This window comes from Schistocerca serialis, chromosome 1, assembly GCF_023864345.2.
Source record: "Schistocerca serialis cubense isolate TAMUIC-IGC-003099 chromosome 1, iqSchSeri2.2, whole genome shotgun sequence".
NCBI lineage: Eukaryota > Metazoa > Arthropoda > Insecta > Orthoptera > Acrididae > Schistocerca > Schistocerca serialis.
In genome coordinates this window covers 521,425,233-521,451,546 of record NC_064638.1, presented here as the reverse complement: position 1 = coordinate 521,451,546, position 26,314 = coordinate 521,425,233, and the positions used below count along the sequence as shown (strand labels likewise).

Below are 26,314 nucleotides of genomic sequence, written 5' to 3'. Positions count from 1 at the left end.
AACTTTGAAAGCGACTGCCGCCACATAAATGGTTGCCAGCATGGAAGAGTGGTAAAAGTGCACTTATGGTGTTGGCGGTTACACTTATCTGGAAGAGAGTGTACATACTTGCATACGTCTAAACTTACGAGAGTCTTTACGATCACAGCAGTCGGATAAGAAATCCGTATTTCAGTCGTTATAAAAACAACGAAGAAAAATATCTTATCACTTCCTTTGAGATACATCAATATTTAAAATTACAATACAATAAATAAATGACGTTTTAGAACACCCTATAACTACTTTGAACGATAAGCACTAATAACAACTCATAAAATGTTTTACAGATTTTTCGCTGTTATATCATATTCATAATATCATTGCTCAATTAATTTGAGTCATGAAATAGTATTCATGTCAGTTCAGTTCGTGGACTTTACTATACTCCACATACAGTTTAAAACAGAAATCTGCGATCTATTGAACACAGCAGTTTTGTCAAAGCTACAGGAATGTTATTAAGTACAGTTTTATTATGTGCTAAGATAACATTGACAAAAACTAGCTTGTAGAAGTGACAAGTCATTTAAAAATAAATACTACGGCATTCTGTAAAGAAGTGCAATTAGAAACAATAAGGCAAGCCCACAAGTAATGGTTGATGAAAACAGAGCTAAACCCATGACTCATTTTTTTTCATAGAGGCACCAAAGACATGTCCACAGTGTAAGCAACAGAAGCTTGTTTCAGTTTCCGTGCAAATGTTCCTAAGTGTCATCAATAAACATAGACAGTACTTCAGTAAGAAATCATAAAAAAAAACAAATATGCACAGTTTGAAGACTAGCTAACACGTTTTCAGTCTGCTGTCACGAACACTTTCTGTGTAATTCCACATCTCGTTGGGCCTAGGCCTTCTTTCCCTGCTTCTTTGGTGTCGGAGTTGCCTTTGCAGGTTTTTTCTGCTTCTTTGGTGACGGAGTTCCCTTTGTAGGTTTTTCCTGCTTCTTTGGTGACGGAGTTGCCTTTGTAGGCTTTTCCTGGTTATTTGGTGTCGGAGTTGCCTTTGCAGGTTTTTCCTGCTTCTTTGGTGACGGAGTTGACTTTGTAGGTTTGGGTCGCGCTGATTTGCACTTTTGCCGAGGGCACGTCGTCATAGCCGAGTCGTAGTCGGCGTATCTCCACGTAAGCTTCATCTCGTCCACGTCGTACTTGAGAGCGACTCGATTCACCCACTTGCGGAATCGATCGCTGTTGATGGTGTTCTCCTTCCAGCGCCACTTGGGCCGCTTCTCTATCGACTGCAGGCCCCAGTGAATGAGGAACGCGTCGTCCAGGACGAAGAACCGCCAACCGGAGGCAAACATCTCGTATGCCTGTGAGAAAGAAAGGTTGTTAAGTGCGAGGGTACAATATCGGCTAGGGTGGCAAGTTCTTTCAGAGACTGACATTCGTTGGGCAATGTCGAAGCGACAGCGCGAGTTTTCTGTAGTCAATGAGTAAGAACCGAATGTCGAGTGCGGAAGCGTAGCGGGGGGAGATGGAGAGAATCTTGAACGAAAGAGGATTATGTCAAATGTTCTGATTATTTAAAGTGAGACAAGGGTCGACAGAGAGCAGCTGAACGGAACGGATAGTTTATTGAGAAGCCTTTATGAGGTGAACATCAACAAAAAGTAAAAAGAGGGTAACGGAATGTAGTCATTAAACCAGACGGCGCTGAAGGAATTAGATCAGGAAATGAAACACTAAAATAAGGAGTCGACTTTTTATGCTTGGGTGGCAAAATAACTGATAGTGGCCGAAATGAAGAAGGTATAAAATGCAGACTGCGAATAGCAGGGAAATGCTTTCTGAAAAACAATGATTTGTAGGTATGGAATATAAACTTAAGTGTGATTCTTGATATTTTCCTTGCGTCAAGAGTACTCGATGAAGTTTCGGGTTTGGAGCCAGATTACGTTGACTTCTTGCCACGATATTTCGGTTGACAACCATTCAGCCATCTTCAGTTGAATGTTTTGCACTGGAGATGGCTAGCTCACGTCGCTACCTTTGCTACCTATGCGCGAAGGCAGCCGCTACGTGAGCGGAGGTCTAGTGTCACGCGCGAACTAGCGATGTGAACTAGCAGTCTCCAATGCAAAACAGTCACCTGAAGATGGCTGAATGGTTGTCAGCCGAAATACCGTGGCAAGAATCCGGCGTAATCCGGCCGCAGTTCCGAAACTGCATCGAGTAATAAATTTTAAAGTGTTAGCAAGTCCTTTCTGAACGTATGCATCTGGAGTGCTTAGCTTCGTACGCACATGAGGAGTGAACGATAAGCAGTTCAGAGAAGAAGAGAACAGAAGCTTTTGAAATGTGGTGCAGCAGAAGAATGCTGAAGATTAGAGGGGTAGAACTGAAGGAGCACTAAATCGAAATACAGGAAAAAGAAATTAATGGTGCAAACCGATTAAAAGGTATCGGCTGATAGGAAACATCCTCAGACATAAAGGAATCGTAAATAGATAATGGAGAGAAGAGAGCGCGCGCGCGCGCGCGCGCGCGCGTGTGTGTGTGTGTGTGTGTGTGTGTGTGAGAGAGAGAGAGAGAGAGAGAGAGAGAGAGAGAGACAGAGAGAGAGGGGGGTGGTGAGAGGGGGGGGGGATGGAGGAGGCGGAGGACTCTAGAGGGGGACTACTACTGAATACGGATTGATGTAGGTTGCAGTTGTTATTCATAGATGAAGAGCCTGGCAAAGGATAAGCACCCTTGTAGAATGCTATCAAACCAGTCTTCAGACTGAAGACCACAACAGCTGTCGACAGAAGGTAAAAGTGGAGTCGTGGTTAAAAGAAGTATATTAACTAACGAATTCAGAGGAAAGAGTCATAAAAAATTTAATAGCTCCAGTTTCTGACGAGTACACGGTCTTTTATCCCTTTCCATACGTTTTAATTGTTTTGTAGAAAATGTTCTGTGTCTTGTGTTGTAAGTGCCTTCGTTTTTACCCAAGAAACAAATCTCATACGCCATATGCTGTCATAATTTAATTACAGGATGTCCACACATATATATTCATAAACAAAGGTACTTACTTATCTCTGTCCTCAAGCTGCATCTCAGATTTGACTAAATAGCCGGTACCTATATAAAGGCACTTATCACTTTCATATGCGTGTGTGGCACACGTACAATCCAATAGTGCACTACATTACATCCATTAGTAATACACGTACAGAAACCTGCCATATAATAAGACCGGCACAGCTGTTATGGAGCAGCCGAAGACGTCTGGAACCATATCTACAGATAGTCGATAGTACCATGTACAATTGTGGCCCAGTGTATACTGGCATATAATGTTTAACTGGAGCGTGCAAAGCAAAGCATCGGAACACAAATCGATTGCATATATGTTCAAATGATACTAACATAACTAGAAGATCATTATCTTGTATCGTATTAAAAGTTAAAAATCTGAAAATCATGCACCATGAGTCCTGTTTAATACTGGAGTTTTCAGTTTCAAAGTACGTAAGACAAAAGATTATGTCGGAACTCCTAATGGGTATGTCAGTTGGTATATAAAATGAAACACAAAATACATTCACAAACGCTTACTGGATCTTTAAAAGAAATTAAAAGTTCACAAGTAATGTGCAATATCAAAAACAGTAACAGATTATATACACAAAGAGCATAATTTCTCAATATCTCTTGTATGGTGCTGTAAAGCAGTAGGGTGGACCTCTCATCTACCTAAACGATGTATAATAATATTGGTACATAAAATGTGTGGGATGGTTTAAACCAACTTTACTTCCGCTATTTTGTACCTGGCATAGACATTGTAATAATCAACATAAATCTCTGGGAGCACGTTATCAAATTGTAATATAGTAAAGAATGGTTTGGAACTTTTATAATATTCTTTTTGTATATGTTTTGTGTAGTAATAAGACTACACGCCAATAAGGCAGAGAGATCCAGCCTGTTGCATTATAGCATCATATAAGAGGTAAGGGAAATCGTGTAATTTGAGTATATAATCTGTTAGTGTTTTCTTGTGCACATTTAATTTATTGTAAAGACCCAATAAGCTTTTGTTAATATATCACTTGAGTTTCACCTCGTAGACCAACTGACATGCCCCATTAGGAAGTCTGACGTAATCTTTTGTATTTCGTAGTTGGGACTGAAAATTAAATATTAAATTTAAACATGAAATATGATGCATGAGTTTCGAATTTTAAACTTTTATCAGAACCAAGATTATGGTCTTCTAGCTGCGGTCCTATCATTTGAACTGTTGTTGCTGCTGTAATACCGAATACGTCATGCAGTAGTTTTTGGGTGTTTTATGCTGATAACTCCGACAAAACTCCTTTTCCCTTCACATGATACTTGAAATTCCAAACAATGGTTATTTCATAAGCTAATACATAAGAGGGCCAACAGACACTGACGGAAAAAAGTCGCGAAACCAAGAAGGAGTTGTGTGACATAAAATGAAGTTGGTAGGTGTGTTCCTACATCTCAGAGATGATGTTTGTTCAAATTTCGAGCCAGTCGCAAAGAGTGGCGCGGGTATCAGCACTCTGAGGATGCAAATCAGGTTTGCTTTGCTGCAACGGTCGTGAGCGTTAGTTACCTTTGAGATTGTACGTGGTTAGTTGATGCTACTCAAGAATGCCTTTAAGGCGATAAAGCCGCCAGTATCAACACCTCACTGAGTTTCAACGAGGTCGTGTAACAGGGCTACGAGAAACTGGATGTTTCCTCTGCGATAGTGCAGAAAGACTTGGCAGGAATGTAGTAGCTGTACGCGATTGTTGTTCACTAGAATTTAGAGTTGCAAGCAGACTGGGCTCCGCACAGCAACGTGGCACTACGGACTGAGAAGACCATCGTGTTCGCCGTATGGCTCTGTCACATCGTATTGTATCTGTAACAGCAATCTGAATACCATAATGACACAGCATGTTACAAATAGGTTACTTCAAGGAAAGGCGCCCTGTAGCGTGTATTCCACTGGCCCCAGGCAGGCCACCGCCATTTGCGGCTACAGTAGTGTCAAGCGAGAGCTCATTGGAGGATAGGGTGGACGTCTGTAGTGCTTTCTGATGAAAGCTGGTTCTGTATTGGTGCCAGTGGTGGCCGTGTGTTGGTTGGAAAAAGGCCAGTTGAGGACCTAGTACCAACCTGTCTGCGTGCTAGAACAGTAGACCTACACCTGGATTTATGGTGGGGGTGCGACTTCGTATGGCAGCAGAAGCACTTCCGTGGTTGTCCCACGCACCCTTTGTCATATATGCTAGCGATATGAATTCCTTTGCTCTGCTTGGTAAGCTTGAGTGTAACAAACAAAATAGCCAGTAAATACTGGGCCACAATCGTACATGGTACTATCGACCAGCCATAAACGTGGTTTTAGACATCTTTGGCTGCACCATAATAGCTGTGCCTGTGTTATGACTGGTAGCTTCCTGTTCGCGTTACTAAGGGATGTAATCCAGTGCATTGTGGTCCTGTGTCACATATTTACAATCAAGGCATGCACTACATATTTTAAGCAATGACTGATACAATATGGTGGCTTAAATCATTTTAACCCTTCTCCCGTGAAAATGGTCAAAGAGTGAAACCAGCAGATATTTGGGCGTAAAATAAAAACAGCTTATGGTTCAGGTATGCATTTTATACGTATAGTGCACTATTGCATTGTGCTGCTATACATGCACATGAAAGCAATGAGTGCCTTTACATATGTGCCAGCTATTTAGTCAGATGTGATGTGAAGCTTGAGACTTATGATAAGTAAGTAACTTTTTTTATGAAGTATATATGTACACAAGATGTTTTACATGGACATACGTTGTATAAACCAATGTTACCATTTTTGTGGATGTATTTCAGATGCTCGAAAATTACTAGCAGTCGAAATTAACTAACAGCACGGACAATAAATATATTACAGCTTGTTTCGTTTCTTAAAACTAATTTATTTGATATGAGAGTTGTCTCCAGCTATAAAATGGTCTTTGATCATAAATCTTGGTGTGACCGAGTGGGTCTCATGTTCAGAATGGAAATTGTATAATAAATATTATATACTTTGAGTTTTTGCTATTCGATTTTCAAGCATGTAGCATGCACTACAACTACCCAGTGTAAAGATAGTCCTATTCGAACACAGCCCTCCAACTTGTCTATATATGTTAGACGAGGCGACCAGAAGCAAGTTCATAGCTCAGGCCAGTGAGGCATGAGGATGTCTAAGGGAACAAGAGAACCTCATGAAACGTCCAAAATTAGTACTTCTTAAATCGGTTTCTTGAAAGAAAAACTCCTGAATATATTTTTCTCTTTTCCTGAGAGCTGTGGGGAGCTGGAGAGAGGGGCGGTGCTCGTTTCCCATAGGTATCCCATAGGTATGGGCGCCATTGTTTTCACTTGTTCCTAAGCGCTTACGGGCCCTGAAACAGGGAACGAAGCAAGCTATGCCCAATACTTTCTATAATTCGCAGAATAAGAATAAACACCTCCTATCACAATCGTCATACCGCTGACGCCGAACCCTTTTCCATTATAATGAGTTTTACGACACATCGCATATGTATCGTGTTTACCATTGTATCTGCGAACGCGTGTGAGCTTAGAATCAAGGAAGCAGGGAACGAAAGATTAAATTTGTGATGTGGCGAGTCTTTACAGACCTTCATTGTAGATGACCATCAGCTGTTTATCTTTATGCTCATTGCCCCCCCCCCCCCCCCCCCGCCACCCGGAGGCGCCACAGCGCCAGCCCGCTCATCCACTAGGTGGACACGTCATCTGCTACTTGTAGTATTGATGATAATGAACCTGTGGCTACTGGTTGTTCCTGTCGCGTTCCAATAGTGAAGGACAACAATTAGCGGCGTCATGGGCCCTCTAGAATACTCAGCGGTTGCTAGGACCTTTGAGGAGCGTATCTTGTTTACCAGAACTGACATGAGTCACCTGCGGGGGGGGGGGGGGGGGTGTATTGGGACCCAGTCAGGCTTCTAGATGCATGCCCCCCGGTGCTGGATCCACAGCTCCTCAAAGCCCTACATGATCCGAGATATAATGACATTAAATGAAACGCAGAACTCTGCTGCAAGTTTTGACTCCCCTTCCCAAACAGCTGAGTGCTACTTAGGAGTAAAGCCTGCACTACATCTGGGATGAGAATGGCGTTATATCTCAGAGTACATCAGTCGCCGAGTGGTATCGTGAATCCATTTTGAGCGCTATATTGGCCCAGTTTTCTGAGATGGAAGGAAGAGGGTCAGTAAAGCACTCAGCCAAATACCACACCTCGATATTCATGTCAATGATACGTTAGATGGAGAGTCCAGTTATATCAAACTCCCTGAGGCTATTAAGAACGAGCAGGCCTGTATAAACATTCAAAATGAAAAGGATGACGCTTATTTTGCATGGTCAATCATGGCTTGCAAAAGAAATTACACAAAACATCTAACACCTTGATACATAATAGGTCTTACCATTTCTGAATGTTATAACTTTGACGGTGTCGAGTTCCCCACAAAGATTCAGAACATATCAAAATTTCAGGCGAAAAATCCCGGAATATCGCTTCACGTTTATGGCCAGAGGAAGAAGCAGAAAAACAAGTCAGATGAGCTGAACAACTGTACAGTAATTGAACCATTCCATTTTTTGAAATATTCAGGCGAGCGTACTCTTCATGTAAACATGCTGCTCTTCTCTGAAGGCGATAATCAGCTTTATGTATGGATCAGAGACATGTTCCTCCACCTTTACAGCCAATTGGCGAAAAAAGAACATAAGAAAGGCATTTGCTTCAGATGTCTAAATACCTTTTCAGAAGAAAAGCATTTAAAAAGGCATCTGGAGGACTGTGAATCCAAGGGATCGGTACTTCTTGTTATGCCTTCAGATGAAAACAAGTTCATTAAATTTAAGAATTCTCACCATTAGGAATGATGTCCATTTGTTGTATACGCAGATTTCGAATGTCTCCTTGTCCCTATCATCCACTGTGAAGGGAACCCCTTAGCCTCACATACCACCTTCACGCAAAAACAAGTACCGTATGTGGCAGTGTACCAAACTGCATGTTCATATGATTCAAGTCTTAACCGCTATGAATCTTATGTCGGGGATAATCCTGTGGTTTGGTTGCTCACTGAGTTTTAAAAACTCTCATTGGACGTTGATAGGCTTTACAGCAGCAACATCCCAATGACCGAATCGGATGAGGATAAAAAATTATGCAATGATGCAGTTAACTGTCATATTTGTGGGCTGCCATTAGATAGAAAAGCTGAAACTCTGCATAGAGATCATTGTCATCTTATGGGGAAGTTGCGTGTTGCAACGCAGAACGCATGCAATTTGAAGTATCATTTACCACGACACATACCCGTTCTCTTCCATAATTTAAATGGATATGATACTCACTTTCTAGTTGAGCAATTGGCTAATTTCACCTGGGAGGAAAATCAAGTCAGTGTCCTGCCTAAGAGAGTTGAGAAGTATATTTCATTCTCAAAACGAATGACGCTAAAAATTACGCTCTGCTTCCTTGACACGCTACGTTTTATGCAGGCGCCACTCCAGAAACTCATTGAAACTCAATCTCGGGAGGATATGCATATCACCCGATCTGCATACCCCGGTGAGGAAAAGTTTCAGCTCGTGACTAGGAAAGGAATTTGCCTTACGAGTATTTGGATAGTAAGACGAAACTCGACGATACCAGGCTACCCGACATCCTGGATTTACCAGTACTCTCATATGCGATGCCATAACTGGTGCAGATTATGAGCATGCTGTGATTGTCCGGCGGGAATTCAACATTCCAAATTTGGGTGAATACGCAAGACTACACATAGAATGACGTGAGTTTGCTTGGAGATGTTTTTGAAAAGTTCCAGAGTGCATGAATGGCCACATACTCTATGGACCCCACCTTTTATTAAACGGCACCTGGGTTGAACTGGGATGCGATACTCAAGAAAATGAGGCGCAGCATCGAACTGTTGACTGATACTGATACGCTTTTTGCAATGTGCTATCTGTGGAGGACTTTGCCAGTGTGTCCTTAGACACGCCAAGGCAAATAATCCACTTATGGGTTTGGGGTTCAATGCATCCCTCGATTCAAGTTCTGTTCTATATTTGGATGTGAATAATTCAGATGGGCACACCATGATGCAACCACTGCCGATCGGTGGGTTTCAATGGGTGCCCGAAAACAAGGGATTAGATGGAAAAATATTGGGTCTGGTGGCTGATTCTGATGTAGGGTATGTGGTGGGGACAGACCTCATATACCCTGTTAGTTTTCATGAAATGATAAGCGACTTGGCGTTATGTCCAGAGCAACAAGTTCCATGAGGAAGTACTATCCCTGAACTGAAGACCACTGTTTGACACCAAGGAGGTATGTAATTTCCAGCAGTGTGTCAGCTTAGGGATGGAGCTAGGTAGAATCAAATGGGCTGGTCGAAGAAGTATATTGAATAAAATACTAAAACAGATTTTTATAAATTGATGAACAATTCTATTTTCGGTAAAACCATGCAGAATGTAAGAAATGAATGCAACATTTTGATAGGAGCGAACAGGGTGGACACTGGGGCGTAATAAAGTGCATCGCCAGACCAGATTTTAAGCAGGTCACTATTTTGAATGAGAACTTTGTTGCTGTGGAGATGTGAGTTTATGAAACCAATGAGTTTGGATATGTGTATAATGGACATCTCCAAACTCCACATGTATCACTTGCACTATGAGTTTGCTATAACTCATTTTGTCCAACCAAAGTTACTTGATATGGATCAGATAGCCTCAGCTATTGGGTGAAGATTTGTAATTAGGTGTCACGGTAATGAATTCGACACATAGGGATATGCAGCCAATAAACCTAACAATATCGTTCCTTGGAACAAGGCGGTTTTCGGCTTAACGGAAGATGAGGCTATTGGATTTCCGATTGTGGAGTTTGTGGGCCTAAAATCCAAAAGTATGCATATCGTACAATAGGTGGAGCCACCAGGAGGCGGGCTAAGGATGTGTGACTTGTGGCATCATATGTCTTCACGGTCAAAGACTATTTGCATTGCCTGTAGGGTGGTGTTAGCGGTGCACCGCTGCAAACTCCGCATTTGGTACAGCAGACTAGTATTCGATCACGAGGTCATGAGGTGTACACTGTGCTGCAACCTAAAGTCTGACTGTCATTTCACTTGTGATGATGGGATCGAAACCCCCCCCCCCCCCCCGTACTCACACTATTTACTTGAAGCGCAACAGGGGACGGTGGACTCTGACGGTGTGAATGAGAGAGAGTGAGTGAGTGCCTGGCTGAGTGAGAGCTTGTACCTAGTAGTATGGCTCTTTTATCATAGTTTAAATATTGTATGAGGTAGAAATATTGGAACACGTGAGGCAATACTGACCCTACGACTTATCTTAGAAGAAAGATTAAGGTAAGACAAAGCTACGTTTCTAGCATTTGTAGACTTAGAGAAAGCTTTTGACAATGTTAACTGGAATACTCTCTTTCAAATTCTAAAGGTGGCAGGGGTAAAATACAGGGAGCAAAAGGCTATTTACGATTTGTACAGAAACCAGATGGCAGTTATAAGAGTCGAGGGGAGTGAAAGGGAAGCAGTGTTTGGGAAGGGAGTGAGACAGGGTTGTAGCCTCTCCCCGATGTTATTCAATCTGTATATTGTGCACGCAGTAAAGGAAACAAAAGAAAAATTCGGAGTAGGTATTAAAATCCATGGAGAAGAAATCAAAACTTTGAGGTTCGCCGATGACATTGTAATTCTGTCAGAGACAGCAAAGGACTTGGAAGAGCAGTTGAATGGAATGGACAGTGTTTTGAAATGAGGATAGAAGATGAACATCAACAAAAGCAAAACGAGGATAATGGAATGTAGTCGAATTAAGTCGGGCGATGCTGAGGGAATTAGATTAGGAAATTAGACACTTAAAGTAGTAAAGGAGTTTTGCTATTTGGGGAGCAAAATAACTGATGATGGTCGAAGTAAAGAGGATATAAAATGTAGACTGGCAAAGGCAAGAAAAGCGTTTCTGAAGAATAGAAATTTGCTAACATCGAGTATAGATTTAATTGTCAGGAAGTCGTTTCTGAAAGTATTTGTATCGAGTGTAGCCATGTATGGAAGTGAAACATGGACGATAAATAGTTTGGACAAGAAGAGAATAGAAGCTATCGAAATGTGGTGCCAAAGAAGAATGCTGAAGATTAGATGGGTAGATCACATAACTAATGAGGAGGTACTGAATAGAATTGGGGAGAAGAGGAGTTTGTGGCACAACTTGACAAGAAGGAGGGACCGGTTGGTAGGACATGTTCTGAGGCATCAAGGGATCACAAAGTTAGCATTGGAGGGCAGTGTGGATTGTAAAAATCGTAGAGGGAGACCAAGAGATGAATACACTAAGCAGATTCAGAAGGACGTAAGTTGCAGTAAGTACTGGGAGATGAAGAAGCTTGCACAGAATAGAGTAGCATGGAGAGCTGCATCAAACCAGTCTCAGGACTGAAGACCACAACAACAACAACAAATATTGTATGTGTGATGTATGGCGTGGCTGCATGTGTGAGTGCTTATGTGTGTCCATATGCATGCTTGTGAGTGTGTTTGAGTGTGAATGTCTGTGTAAATATATAAGCCTGTGTGTCAATATATTCTGCTTATTTTTTTCTGAATAAGTAGCATAATATGTGTGCAAGAATATATAAGCAGCATGTGCTTGAAAAAATTATAAAAGAAAGTTTAAAATGTGCAAAGTATATAAAAAGATTACAAATTGAACTAAAATCATCAAAAAAAGTTGAAAAATTGTAAATGAAGGAAAAAAATAATCTACCGTATTTCTCTCTTTTGCACTTCATGTGCGTGTGTGATTGTGTTAAAAAATGGTTCAAATGGCTCTGAGCACTATGGGGCTTATCTTATGAGGTCATCAGTCCCCTAGAACTTAGAACTACTTAAACCTAACCAACCTAAGGACATCACACACATCCGTGTCCGGGGCAGTATTCGAACCTGTAACAGTAGCGGTCGCGCGGTTCCAGACTGTAGCGCCTAGAACCGCTCGGCCACACCGGCCGGCTGCGATTGTGTGAAAGTATGTGTAAGTAGATTAGTTTTTAAGTTTCACCTACCGCTAGCTGTCCAATTCATACTAGTTTTAAGTGTGAGTTCTACCTGTTCATTTTAGTGATGTTTTTTGGGATGAACATTTTAGGGCCATCCGCTTCGTTGTATTATTACATTACTTCAGCTACTTGAGGTGGAAAATTTTTACAGCCACCCAGACGAACGAATAAATTAGGTCTTCTGTTTGGGTAGAATTTCACTATTAATAGTATTTGTGTAAGAGAAACTACGCCTGTGCAGTAGCTGTAATCAGTACTGTAATGTAAGATAAACATTATTTTTTCAACCAGTAATATTCTTTGTAAAACCAAGAACTGTGAATAAAATGAATATTGTAAAAAACAATATTTGTGGATGTAGATCTGTATTTCTACTGTGAATATTTATGTCTGAATAAAATATTGTTATTCTTTGTTGTTTTTTCACAAATTCCTACCCTTACAAATGTATATAAAGCTGTGCAAGATGCAAAGGTTTTAGTTGAAGTTTCGGGGAGGTGACGTTTAAAATGGAGAGAAACAAAATATATGTTTGCACGGGTTTTCGCCTATCGTGCTGCATGTATAGGTTTTTGGGGACAGGCGGCGCATGGTCGTGTCCGCTTCCAAAGACATACAGCAATCATGGCTGAAATTATATCTCCTGTGCTTGAACGAAGTCACAGACGTAAGGTCAGAGCAAAGCTACTTACTATGTACGTAGGAGCTATGTAGAAGCAAAGAAAAACTCAGAATGTGAGATAAAAAATTCATTTATTTTCATTAATCCAACTTAAAAGTAATTTTACATTTTCATAAGCAGCAACACTATTTTCACACATCTTCTTGAGCTGATGGATAACAGGGCACCTGTGGAATTCCAGGTCTTCAGTAGATGCAAAACTTTAAGATTCGCTGCATCCATGTGATCTTCTCGCCGTTGACATAGATTATTGTTTCAGGATGATCAAATATTCGAAGTAACGTCATAATTTCTCTATACGGTATACCAGGATCGTATCAGTGGAATCCATGAAAGAAACGTGTTAGCCACTTTGCACTCCTCCGTGTTTTAGCACAATTCACATCAGTGAAAAGCTTCGGTGAAGCAATTCTCGCAGAGAATTGTCTCTATTATACTAGCATCTTGTGTGTATGCTATGAGTGCAACATATTTAAACATAAATAGCCTACACTAATCTTCATAGAAAGCTTGAATGTCGGCAACAACATTCACACTACACGTTGTCATTGTGAAGTGCTCTGGGCATGCAGCGGCACTTGGTCATTCATACAGCAATCTGCACAACACCAGTAAGTGGGCAATTGTTAATCACATAGTCATGTAGAACTAGAGCGTACGCTGCAGTGTGTTCTGGGAAATTTGATGAGGATCTATTGGTCCTGATTTAATTATCTCATTCTACTTAGAACAGTCTATTACGATGACTGGTGCCAGCTCCTTGAATTTCCGTGGGCTGAGTAGGCATCCTTTCTCTTCAACACCTGCGTAGGAAGAAGCATGGAATCTTACATACATTCAAATGCTTGACTGTATATATTCCGATCCCACTGCAGAGTGAAAAATTGTCATATGGATAGAATTCTGAATTCAAATAGACTCTGGCGTTAGTTAAACTACAGTTGTCAAATACGGTGGGATCATTTGCTAAATTCTCCCTTCTATTCGTCTGAAATGCAAGTATAAAGAATTTTGGTGTTTCCAGCTGCGTGGAGGTTTTAATAGCCCATGTTTGTATGCTCGCTGTTGGTACCACCGGGTACTCAAAAACCTCCCACGAGCGGAAACTTAATGTGGGTTGCGTACCGGATTTCAGAACTTTTAAAAGCTTCAAACGCTCGTCATCTGCCACAGTGAAGTGTGGCATTTTCCATATAATTTTACTGATGATGACCTGAGTCTCCTCTTGCGCTCCTTGGGTGTATGAGTTGCTATCTGTTGCGCTCCGTACCGGAATAAGCTCCTGTTTAGCATTCATAATAATTCTCTGCATGTCCTCAAAGTACCCCATAAGCATTTTTAGGGGAATGCATGCAGTAAATGGGCGGCAGTCTTCTGCTGTTCTGCCCACAGGCTCGTCTATGAACCATCCTGCATTTTCTAAGCCATTCAAATCGGACGGTGATGATGAGACAAGTTTTAAGGGTTGATGCTATGCCAACATAATGTGTACGATCAATCTCTACCCCATTAAGTTCATAACGTATTTACTGGATCAGGAATGCCAAAGCATTACGTATAAGCCTTGATGCCACTGTATGACTACCATCCTTTTTCTTAAATGCGTAATTCAGATGTATGAAACTCTGCGTGGAAGAGTTAAAGGTCTTGGTGCTGGATAACAATCCGGATTTCATTGTTCCTGTTAAATGTCATTAAAGCATAAGGTTTATGCGAGAAGTACTTCTAGCGTATATGATTCGCTCATCATATTCCACTGCGTGAGATATATCGAGCGAGGCCTACTGATGTAAGAAGCTCGTGTTATCACCTTGCGGTTCTGCTGCGACGTGCTGTGCTGTGCGCTGTGTGCGCTTGTTTTATATCTTACGCCAGTCTTATCTTAGATGTAGTCGTACAATGATTTCCTCACCGCTAAAGTCAACAAGTTGCTTATTACAGTCTACAATACGCATTTCCAGATAGTCCAATGCCTGAACTATCACTGGAAAGTATACAGCGTTGATAGGAGACTCGGCAATCTTATACCCTGGTGGGAAGAATCCGTAAATTGAATAAACCAATGTATACTTGAGATATCAGTTCGTTGCAGTGTTACACTCAACACGGATTGTACTGGCAGGGAGAATATCTACTGTCTGCCGCGCTGGATTAGCCGAGCGCTCTCAGACGCTGCAGTCAAGGACTGTGCGGCTGGTCCCGACGGAGGTTCGAGTCCTCCCTCGGGCATGGGTGTGTGTATTTGTCCTTAGGATGATTTAGGTTAAGTAGTGTGTGAGCTTAGGGACTGATGACCTTAGCAGTTGAGTCCCATAAGATTTCACACACATCTGAACATTTTGAATATCTACTGTCTGATCAGATTTGTAAAATTTACTGTGATCTGTCTTCAAAACATGTCCCTTTGTGAAAACCGGTAGTGGGCCTACTGAATTTTTCTGTTTAAAGTCAATCGACACATTCCCCGTCCTTATTTCAGATTTAAGTGTACTGATGTTTGGACGGAGCACAATCCCTTTCCTGGACTGTTTAAAGCTTCGTTTAAATCGTTAGTGTCGTATGCACTAGGTTCAATTTCCACAATTTCTTTTTTATCATTAATTTCCATTGTTAACATGCGTGATACTTGGTATGGTGTTATATGTCTCCAGTCCAATTAGCGCGGTACTCAAATCTCCAACGCTTAAATCAATTGGTGGGAAGTACATCTACATCTACATCCATACTCCGCAAGCCACCTGACGGTGTGGGGCGGAGGGTAATTCGCAAGTAATACAGACGATCGTTCTTTTAAATTCAAAGTGTACGACATTGCATCCAAACATCAACTAGTGAATGGACGATAATGGTTCAAATGGCTCTGAGCACTATGGGACTTAACTTCTGAGGTCATCAGTCCCCTAGAACTTAGAACTACTTAAACCTAACTAACCTAAGGACATCACACACATCCATGCCCGAGGCAGGATTCGAACCTGCGACCGTAGCGGTCGCGCGGTTCCAGACTGTAGCGCCTAGAACCGCTCCGCCACCCCGGCCGGCAGTGAATGGACGCTTAATATCCGTCCTTATATATCATTAGTAAACGTCAGGAGGAACATGATGCATAGACGACCACACAGGAATGTATTAAAGTCTTGGTAGCGTCGAAAATTGTAGACCATGTCTTCTGTCTGTGAAGTATCGTTGTAATTCTTCTGGAGGTTGCAGGTCACCGAAACACTAGACATTATTTGTGTTTCCTTCTTTTTAAAAAAATGTGCTACCCTGAGAGTTCCAGGTCCTCCTGCTACGTCGAGATTCACAATTCCGCATTCTCCTGATTTCCACATAGTCTTCGGTAATGCATCCCGCATAAACACACCTCGAAATGTTGAATTCCTTTTAACAAACTTAAGCAGATCTGTTTTTCTAAGCGCCCTGTCTGATAGGACTGCTAGGGGGCTTTTTTTATTGTTTATAAAGATATCTAGTCCTTTCCTATATGGTTTCAGGTATAGCCCTTTCCCGATGGCTGCTGCCTCCATCATGCGGTTATGTCTTTGTGACTCCTGCAGTTGCTCCTGAGAGTTGTGTGCATTCTTGACTGTCCTGTTAATAGCTGCAGCACCCCCAGCTAGTGAATCCACCGCTGAGAGACCGGTTAGGGCAGGAATGAGGAGGGGAATAATTCCACCCGACGTCTTTGGTACTGGTAGAACTCTGGGCCATAAATCGATTTCTTTTCTCGCTCTTTGCTGCTACAGGGCACTTTTAGCTGCATATAACCTTGCCAGAATACAGTTTTTCATACAGCCTTTAGTTGTCATCTTCTTCCTTAGCGCACTATACGCAGCGCTTAAAGCTTCGCTGAACTTCCTCACAATCAAGCCCAACTTAACTTTATCACCTTTCTTTAACTGCAGATGCTGCATTGCGTTGACCTATACCAGTATCCCTTCTCGCACGTGTTCAATCTGGGGTGTTGACGACCTTTATTTTCTGCGAATGCGATGTTGTGGTCCACACACGTTGCGTCGAGCATATCTATCCTGATATCATCACGTGCCAATCTTTTATGAAAATTTGTTCCAGGTCCACAGAAATTACATCCAGGAATGTCTAATTCGACTGATAGTTTGTCGAGAACACCGCCTCCTCCTCTAACACGTCTCCTATCACGCATGTTATGCTACTGAGGTGGTCGTGGTCTGCACATCCTATTATACAGCAAATCGTCAGCGTCGATTCAGTTGTTTCGTGGTGCGGGAAAACCAAGCCATTTAACTAACGCTCTGTTCCCTCTATGCCATATGACCCTCTCTACGAGATAAACATCTGGTTCCGAGCTCTTCTGTAACTCTTCTATGTAAAAGCATCCTGCAATTCCAGTACCCCAGCTGTCCCTCAACGGGTAGATTCTAGGATTCGTTCTCTGCACTTTGGAAACTGTGAATCCCTTGGCTGACCAGTTTGGCATGTATGACTTCCCAAATGCTGTCTTTTTGTTTTGAAATATGTACTAAATCACTTACATTAAATTGCCGTTTGCCAGGATGTAACATTTTAATACCAATATATACTGTAGCTAGAAGTCTATTATCACGAACATCGATTGGTCTCGTTTTGTTGTGAGATGTTTGGTACGACTATACTTGGCAATTATTTGCGGGAGGGTATCGGCCCATTTGTGTGAGACACGAAATTGAATTGCGTCCACATTTGGGTTTTCACTATTCTGTTCAAGCATTCCACGATACTCGCATTCAGGTGGATGAACGTCGAGTAGTAATATATTCCATAGCGCTCCATCACAGTCTTGAAGTATTTACTGTAAAATTCATCGCTGTGATCTGTTTGAAGGTTTTCTGGGATTCGATTCGTCCCCGTCTGCAGCAATCCCTCAAACACATGCGCAACAGCCCTCCCTGTTTTCACTTTCACAGGTAATGCCCAGGTGTTTTTAGAAAAAGTATCAGTGACCATTAAAATATATTTGAATCCGTAATTCACCCCTGAATATTCTCTCAAGTCGACAAGATCCGCCTGCCACAGGTCGTCCAAACCTTTTAATCACAACATATCTTCGAGGGTATGTTTTGCTCGCTGGTTTTTGCAGTTCTCGAACTACAGTCTCCATATTTATTCTGTGATACCTCTCTAAGTTTGGAAATTAATGAAACAACTCTATTCGGATTAGCTGTATTACCAGCGGCATCTGATTCCATGAGCAGTCGTAGTCGGTCTTTTAGCTCATTGGTGTCGTCTTAATATATCTGCGGGAACCGATTGCTCACTCTTTTATGATAAATGTCAGTACCATCGCCACTGCTGCTTTTTTCACCATCCAATACAGGTTTTATAATGGATTTGTATTTCACATTGCTTCGACTTTTTGCATTCTTATGCAGATCAGACAAAAGCAATATTTGACGATACATTTCCATATCTTTAGGCGAATAATTTATGGTTTTTGTTGGTCTTGGGAAAATAAGGTTCTGTGGACCGGCTATTCTTTGAAACTGTTTATCGCTGATCTGTGTTGTTTTTTCATTTAAAGTTATAAGCTGCGTGCGCAACATGTATGGTTTTTCATCGCTGGCACCGAATGTTTTGTCTATCCTAGCGTCACTGTGACGGTTAAGAAAACGGCAATAACGTCATCGTCGTCTTTGTGGAATTTCGCTGAGAGTTCATTGAGAGATTATGTAAGTGCTTTAAAGGTTTCTCGCAGTGTCTGCTCCCCCTTCAAATGCCCTAACCTCAAGAGCCGTAACTTCTCGCGAACGGCCTTCCATGCTTCGATGACTTTATGCTTAGTCGTCGTCTCTTGGTATACTAATCGAACTTCCGCATATATATATCTGGCTCCTGGAAGTTCCATCTATACCTGCCATCACTCAGTTTTCTTGTTTTATCAATAACGAGAAACCCATGATCTTTACAAAGTCATTGCACGACATATCGGTTTATAATGAGCCTGATAAATGTGTTTCAAATTCAGACTGTCCCGTCTGAATGCAATGATTAGGTTTGCATTGTTCGTCAATAGTTGTTTTGGGATTCTGGAATATGTCTGACACAGATAAAATACATCAACAGCCGATACATCTACGGCCAGAATGAGATTTTCACTCTGCAGCGGAGTGTGCGCTGATATGAAACTTCCTGGCAGATTAAAACTGTGTGCCCGAGCCAGACTCGAACTCGGGACTTTTTCCTTTTGCGGGCAAGTGCTCTACCATCTGAGCTACCGAAGCACGACTCACGCCCGGTCCTCACAGCATTACTTCTGTCAGTATCTCGTCTCCTACCTTCCAAACTTTACAGAAGCTCTCCTGCGAACCTTGCAGAACTAGCACTCCTGAAAGAAAGGATACGTCGGAGACACGGCTTAGCCAAAGCCTGGGGGATGTTTCCTGAGTGATATTTTCACTTTGCAGCGGAGTGTGCGCTGATATGAAACTTCCTGGCGGATTAAAACTGTGTGCCCGACCGAGACTCGAACTCGGGATCTTTGCCTTTCGCGGGCAAGTGCTCTACCATCTGAGCTACTGGCAGAAGTAAAGCTGTGAGGACGGGACATGAGTCATTCTTGGGTAGCTCAGATAGTAGAGCACTTGCCCACGAAAGGCAAAGGTCCCGCGTTCGAGTCTCGGTCCGGCACACAGTTTTAATCTGCCAGGAAGTTTCATATCAACACCCACTCCGCTGCAGAGTGATAATCTCATTCTGGAAACATCCCCCAGGCTGTGGCTAGGCCATGTCTCCGCAGTATCCTTTCTTTCAGGAGTGCTGGTTCTGCAAGGTTCGCAGGAGAGCTTCTGTAAAGTTTGAAGGTAGGAGACGAGTTACTGGCAGAAGTAAAGCTGTGAGTACCGGGCGTGAGTCGTGCTTCGGTAGCTCAGATGGTAGAGCACTTGCCCGCGAAAGGCAAAGGTCCCGAATTCGAGTCTCGGTCGGGCACACAGTTTTAATCTGCCAGGAAGTTTCATATCAACACACACTACGCTGCAGAGTGAAAATCTCATTCTGGAAACATCCCCCAGGCTGTGGCTAAGCCATGTCTCCGCAGTATCCTTTCTTTCAGGAGTGCTGGTTCTGCAAGGTTCGCAGGAGAGCTTCTGTAAAGTTTGAAGGTAGGAGACGAGATACTGGCAGAAGTAAAGCTGTGAGGACCGGGCGTGAGTCGTGCTTCGGTAGCTCAGATGGTAGGGCACTTGCCCGCGAAAGGCAAAGGTCCCGAGTTCGAGTCTCGGTCGGGCACACAGTTTTAATCTGCCAGGAAGTTTCACATCTACGGCCGATTCTGGACACTTTCAGCTCGCACAGTTATGGACTGGCCAAATACCTGGCGACAATGTTAAAAACACTGGTGGGACACTGCAGCCATAACGTGATAAACTCCGCAGATTTCGTGAGAATACTGAAGGACATACGATTACAGAGAGATGACTTACTCATGAGCTTCGACGTCACCTCTTCAAGACGCCTTGGCACTCCTTAATTAGCACTTCGAATCTGAACAGTGAAGCTCTTTGAATATGCACTTACGACCACCGACTTCAAGTGAAATGGAGAGCATTATCAACAAGTGGAAGGAGTGGCCATGGGATCTCCCCTTGCTCCAGGGATCGCAAATCTTTATATCGAACACTTTGAGGAGGTGGCCCTACAAACTGCTTTCGTGATATGGCAGCATGGCAGACAGGCACTGGAGGAGCTTATGGACCACCTAAACAGCATACATGAGATTACACCTTCACGATGGAAGTAGAGGAGAATGGCTGTATTCCATTCCTGGACATACTGATTAGGAAGAAGGCGTATGGCACGATGGGCCATTCAATGTATAGAAAGAAGACGCACACAGACCTGTACCTCCATACAACCAGCTGCCACCATCCAGCCTTTACGCCAGTCAGTACTGGCCACCTTGGTACACAGAGCACTAGTCATTTGTGACAAAGAAAGCCTCTAAGACGAATTACACCAACTAAGAGAGGTATTTAGGAAAAATGGGTACAGTGAAACACAGATTGGTAAGGCCTTCAAGAGGAGACAGGCTGACAAATTTCGGGAAGAGGAAGAAGAAGAAGAAGAGGAACATAACAAGAGACTCACCTTTCTGCCATATTTGGGGCCCCTGTCAGACAAAATCGGGAGGCTACTGAGAAAATCGAACGTAGATACCGTCTTCCGACCACCGCCGAAGACGGAAGAGCTGTTGAGCTCAGCTAAAGACCCACTCAGACTCAACACACCTGGCATATATAGCACTTCCTGCGAATATGGTGTACAGTACATTGGACAAACGCAGCGCTGCGTCTCGAAAAGGTGCGAGGAACACATCTGACTTGGACAGACAGAGAAATCTGCTATAGCTGAACATAGTATCAAAGAAAAAAAAAAAACCAACCTTTGATTTAGAGAACACCAGGGTGCTGCGCCGAGCCGGGAGATATTGGGACAGCGTCATTAAAGAATCGATAGAAATACGGGCCCACGAGAATCTTGTGAACAGGGACGAAGATTATCAACTTAGCGCGGCCTGGAATCCAGCATTAGCCGCAATACGCCGTGAACGCACCAGGAACCGTCCAGCTCGCGAGACGGGACAGGAATGCTGTGACGGAGACACGAACGGAGCACCCACTACCCCTTCCACCCCATCTGCCGGCTCCACTGGATCCAGCCTCCCGTGGCCTGGTGGGGGGGGGGGGGCACGCGCAGGTATAAGGGGACCGGCATTCACAAAGTCTCGGTTGACGACTGACTACCTTTCCATGCTCTTCATCCAGGGGTACTGCCACTTGAAACTGCTTCTCGAAGGAGTCGGCGAGGGCGTTGGCCTTCTCAGCATGGCTGTAGACCAGACCCCGCTCGCCGTGCAGTGGCGGCATCCTTTGTGAACTGTTTGGTTGCTTGCCATAGTGTATGATCGTCTACTTTGAGAACTGTGAGGCGGTTTTGCCATTGCTGGTTTCTGTGCTCATTGAGCGCTACCTTCAGTTCTCTCTGTAGACGATTGAGCAGTCCCCTGGTGGCCTGATTTCTGATGATCTTCCACTCTTTTGCCACTCTGTTCTTATGTCGAATTTGAGCTAGCAAGTGTTCCGGGAGCTGTATTTACCGCGGTGGGCCATCCCTTTGTGGAGGGGTGCCCTCTTCCGCTACCTGCAAGATGGTGCCTGTTAAGTCTTGTAGAGCTGCTGGACCCACCTTATATCCCCGATGTGATCGGATGCTGCGTTCCTATTGGCTACAGCCAATTTCAGGCACCTCTGGTGGTACAATTGTGTTGGGGCGGGGGGTGTACTTAGCTTTCTTTCCAGGAGGACCGGTTTTCGAGTTCCAGAAAGGCAGCACCATTTTCAATTTCCGTCGGTTCCTGGGAGGGGGTGGGGTGTGACGTCAGTACAGCCCTGGGACAAATAAATTCCCACCAAAATTCGAAATTCCCTCCAAAGTTCGAAACTCTCGGCAATAGGGTAGGTGAGGGAGGGGAGGGGTGGGGAGTGGGGATGGTGCTGGAACCCTGTGTAGCCTTAGGAAAACACATGAAGTCATCTGGGTGTGAGTGTGATGCGTGTTCCTAGTTTATTTGCATATCAGTTTGATATCAATTTGCCGCCCTTACCCTACTAATAACCCTAAGTGCGAAAGGACAGAAAACATTTTACGCCATTCTGTACTGCTTATAGTAGAGGAACGGTACAGAGACAATAATGGAAGACATGTGCGGAAAAACGGGCTAATTCGCAAATGTAAAAGCTTAGAGTTGTGTTGCCAGCTTTAGCTGGGTTTGGGAACTATCAAAATTGACATTTTGATTGTTCCCCTACCCAGCAACAGATGGTAACATTTATCTTTAAGCTTCTACATTTGAATGTTAGCCCGTTTTTCCGCTCATGTCTTCAGCTGTTTGTATCAGCATGACAATGAACCCTATCATAAAGAAGAATCAGTGAAGGAAAGGGTTTGTGATCAGTATAATTCTTGAAATGGTCTGGTCTGCCCTAAGTGCCGATCTCAATCTACTGAACCAGAAAGTCGACTTCGCTCGAGACCCCAGCGTCCAATATCACTAACTTCTCTCGTTTCTCTTTTTGAGCAAGAATGGGCTGCCATACCTCCACAGATAAGCAGATGTCTCGTCACAAGTGTTTCCAGCAGAATTCAAGCAGTTATAAAGGCGGAGGGTAGATACACTCTATATTAATATCCACTAATAGGTTTCTGGACGTTTTTGATGAGATACTCTAGTCCTAGCGACGACGAGCTGCAAGTTTCAACTGGTCCCAAACATGTTGGCGTCAGCAGATGCTGCAACGCAGACGATTTCTGCCACATGGCAAAACAATATACCGATAGAGAATGTGACTTGATTCACATCCCTGCTGATCCTGTTGGACTCCACGTCTGAGATGTGGATTGGCACCCAGCCTCCTTCATCGTCCACGATCAGGCAAAGCCTGTTTTTGTTGGTGTTTCCAAGTATCTTTTCTCCAAAGTATTTCAACGCAGATTTGCTACTAAATCCTTGTTACTGCCAATCGTAGCACGTATTTCCATATACAGGATGAGGCAGCAACGACAGGCACCTCAGATTTATCCAGAATGAATAAATATGTCGATGTACGGTTTTCGCCAAGTTATAGCGGACAATATGGCGAATTTCCTGACGTTCACGTTTATAGTTGCCGAATGACGACACTGACTTTGTTTCTTTTTCTAATGGGACTATATAGCATGTTCATTTTAAATGAAGACATTGAAATATCTCGAAAGCTACACATCAGATCGAAAAAAGTTACAATTCCAATTTGTTTGTCTCGGAGGAGGATATCCAGAGATACCACACTCGACTCCCCACCCCACCCCGTGCGTGGGTGCCGGGGGCAAGTTTGAAACTTTCAATAGTAACTCCCGTTTTTTTATTGCAGTTACGATTCTACAGCAAAATCTACATCAGTTATGTTGAAGCATTTTCTTCGTTTCGCCACGGATGGCACTGTAATCAGAGGAATAGAAATGAGTACACAATCGTAATTATGGCATGTTTCTCAATGGCCCTTAAATATCCAATGGCACGTGGGACCCCATCTCCATGCTGCGAGCGTGGGACAGGCCAGTATTTCATAACTCCTAATTGGGAACCCCATTCTCAACATTGTATTCTCCGATATATCGGACAGGAGATTACCCGACGCGCGACTGTGGCCATGGCCTGAGGGGAACGCTACTGTACTTTTCCAATTAGAGTGAGTGTTCAATCTTAGTAGCGCCGACTCCGATACTCTTAGTGATTCTCGTTCCAAATGACTGTATAAAGGACAGAAGCATATCTGCGAGAATGTCAGCACAGCCGTTTCTGATGCGGTCGACCATGTCTTCACTGCCTGTGGCCTTGCTAGTACACCTTATCTTTTAAATATCCCTGCAGTAAGAAATCCGGCGACGTCAAAGCCGGCGATCTAGCGGGTCAATTAATAGCGCTACCTCTGTCGATCCACTGACCAGTGCTTCAACTGCGTAATGAGCTAGGCAGCCGTCATGCTGAAACCACATACGTTGTCGAACGTCCAGGGCAGCATCCAACAATAGCACCGGTAGTTCCTGCTCCAAAAACGTTCGATATATGCGTCCATTCAACGTGACGTCGATAAACTACGGCCAATGAGTTTGTTCCCCGTAATGCCACATCGTACTTTAACCGGTCAAGGACGTTGATGGTCAACTTACCATAATCAGTGGGGATTGTCTACAATCCAGTAATAGATGTTATGCCGGTAACGCTACCACGGGTTGTGAATGTAGACTCATCGGAGAATAGTACCTCGGCAAAGAACGTGGGGGTCGTTCGCATTTGTTGACGTTCCCATGCACAAAACACTACCCAGTTATGGAAAGCGGCGCCATGAAGTTCTTGACGCACTGACACATGGCGTGGATGATACTTATGACGATGCAGTATTGTGGAAATACTACCTACGTACACATCGGAATCGCGGTGTAATTGCCGGGTGCTTATCCGTGGGTTGTGGTGCACTGGCGCTAATACAGCTATTTCCTTAGCTTCTCCCCTAAAACGATTGCTTCATTTCCTTTTGCCGGTCTGTACGCTGCCATCAGACGTAAAGGCGTTCAAAGCCATATAAAAGAACGCACGAGACAGAACTTTCTCTGAAAAACGCTCGACATACAAACCAACATTCTCTGTAAAACGGGATCATTTAAGTTTTTTCTTCCGTGAATGTAACAGTCGTTGTCCACTTGAAAGTCTGTTCTCCAAATGATAGGTGTACAGCCAATAAGCACTGCGCAAGTGTTGTACTGTTTAGAGCCGCTATCTGTTCTACGTCTGCACGGTAGACGAGCGCCGGCTGCGCTGGCGTACGCCTTCGCTAGCACACCGGTCGGCACCAGGAAGCATTATGTAGCAGGCGCTGAACTAAGGGTGCCTATGACGAGAGACGACCAAAACGCCCCCAGGCTACATGCCGATAACGCCCCCTGGGCAGCGTGTATATAGGCCGCCGCCACCGACCGAGCTGTCTCAATCTCAGTACCTCAGTATGTAGCATCGGGACTCAGTTCGCATTCCATCTCAATACGTCGCACTGTGCAGTTAGTCCTCCATAGTCATAGTCGTCGCCTCGCACCTTAGCTAGTTGTGAGGGAACGTTGTCCATTGTATATTGACACTGATATGGACACGGACAAGATTCAAGGATTAGTAGATGTTATCTGATTGCTATTAACCACAGAACTTCAGTTTACACGTCATTGAAGTTAAGTACTCAGCTGGTCCCTGTAATAAAGTGTATTTTAGCAACGTGTGCATTTTGTGTTGTAGTGATAGGAAACCGGCCACCCACCTATCATACTACCCTTCCTTATCCAGCCAGGAAATACGAAACACTGCAAGAGGACACAGCCACAACAAGTGGCGACAACTCCGATCAACACGTTTTGCTTGCTTTTCATGTGTTCTAGGTTGCTAGAGGGAAGCTATCGTTACAGTGATTCTATTTGCTCATTTGTTCTTGTTGTTGCATGTATTATAGGAGGGGAGGTGCAGAACTAATCTATTTTATTTTCAGAGACTTTACACATTGCTTTTCTATTTGTCTTTTCGTATTTTGCGTTATTTGTTTGCGTTAGACTGGCTACCCCACCCCTCCGCAGACTGTTCCTGCCCCGGAACTAAATCAGATTTTTCAGTTACAGAACCAGAAAATCGCCACATTGCTGTCTACTGTACAGCAACTGTTTGTTGCACAAGCTGCGTTGGCTGCCCAATCGACCAACCAACCGATCAAACAAGTGCCATCAAACAACGTTCCACCATATCCGCACTTCAGTGAAAAAGAACATGCTAGCTCGAACCTCACAACCAGTTACAGGCCCACTGTCAAGTTCATCGAATTCAAGGTACTATGAAATCTCGTTATTTCCTGTCCATC

At 43.4% G+C, this 26,314-nt stretch overlaps 1 protein-coding gene across 1 annotated transcript in view; it reads right to left on the bottom strand.

Annotated features, from left to right (window-relative positions):
- Positions 1-610: 610 nt before the first annotated feature.
- The window catches only part of LOC126457776 (beta-1,4-glucuronyltransferase 1-like), a 51,278-nt gene continuing 25,574 nt past the window's right edge, over positions 611-26,314 (bottom strand). Inside the window, exon 3 of the mRNA XM_050094361.1 lies at positions 611-1,358. Coding sequence (XP_049950318.1) covers positions 891-1,358 — 468 coding nt within the window. The 3' untranslated portion in view covers positions 611-890. The remainder of the gene's footprint in view (positions 1,359-26,314) is intronic.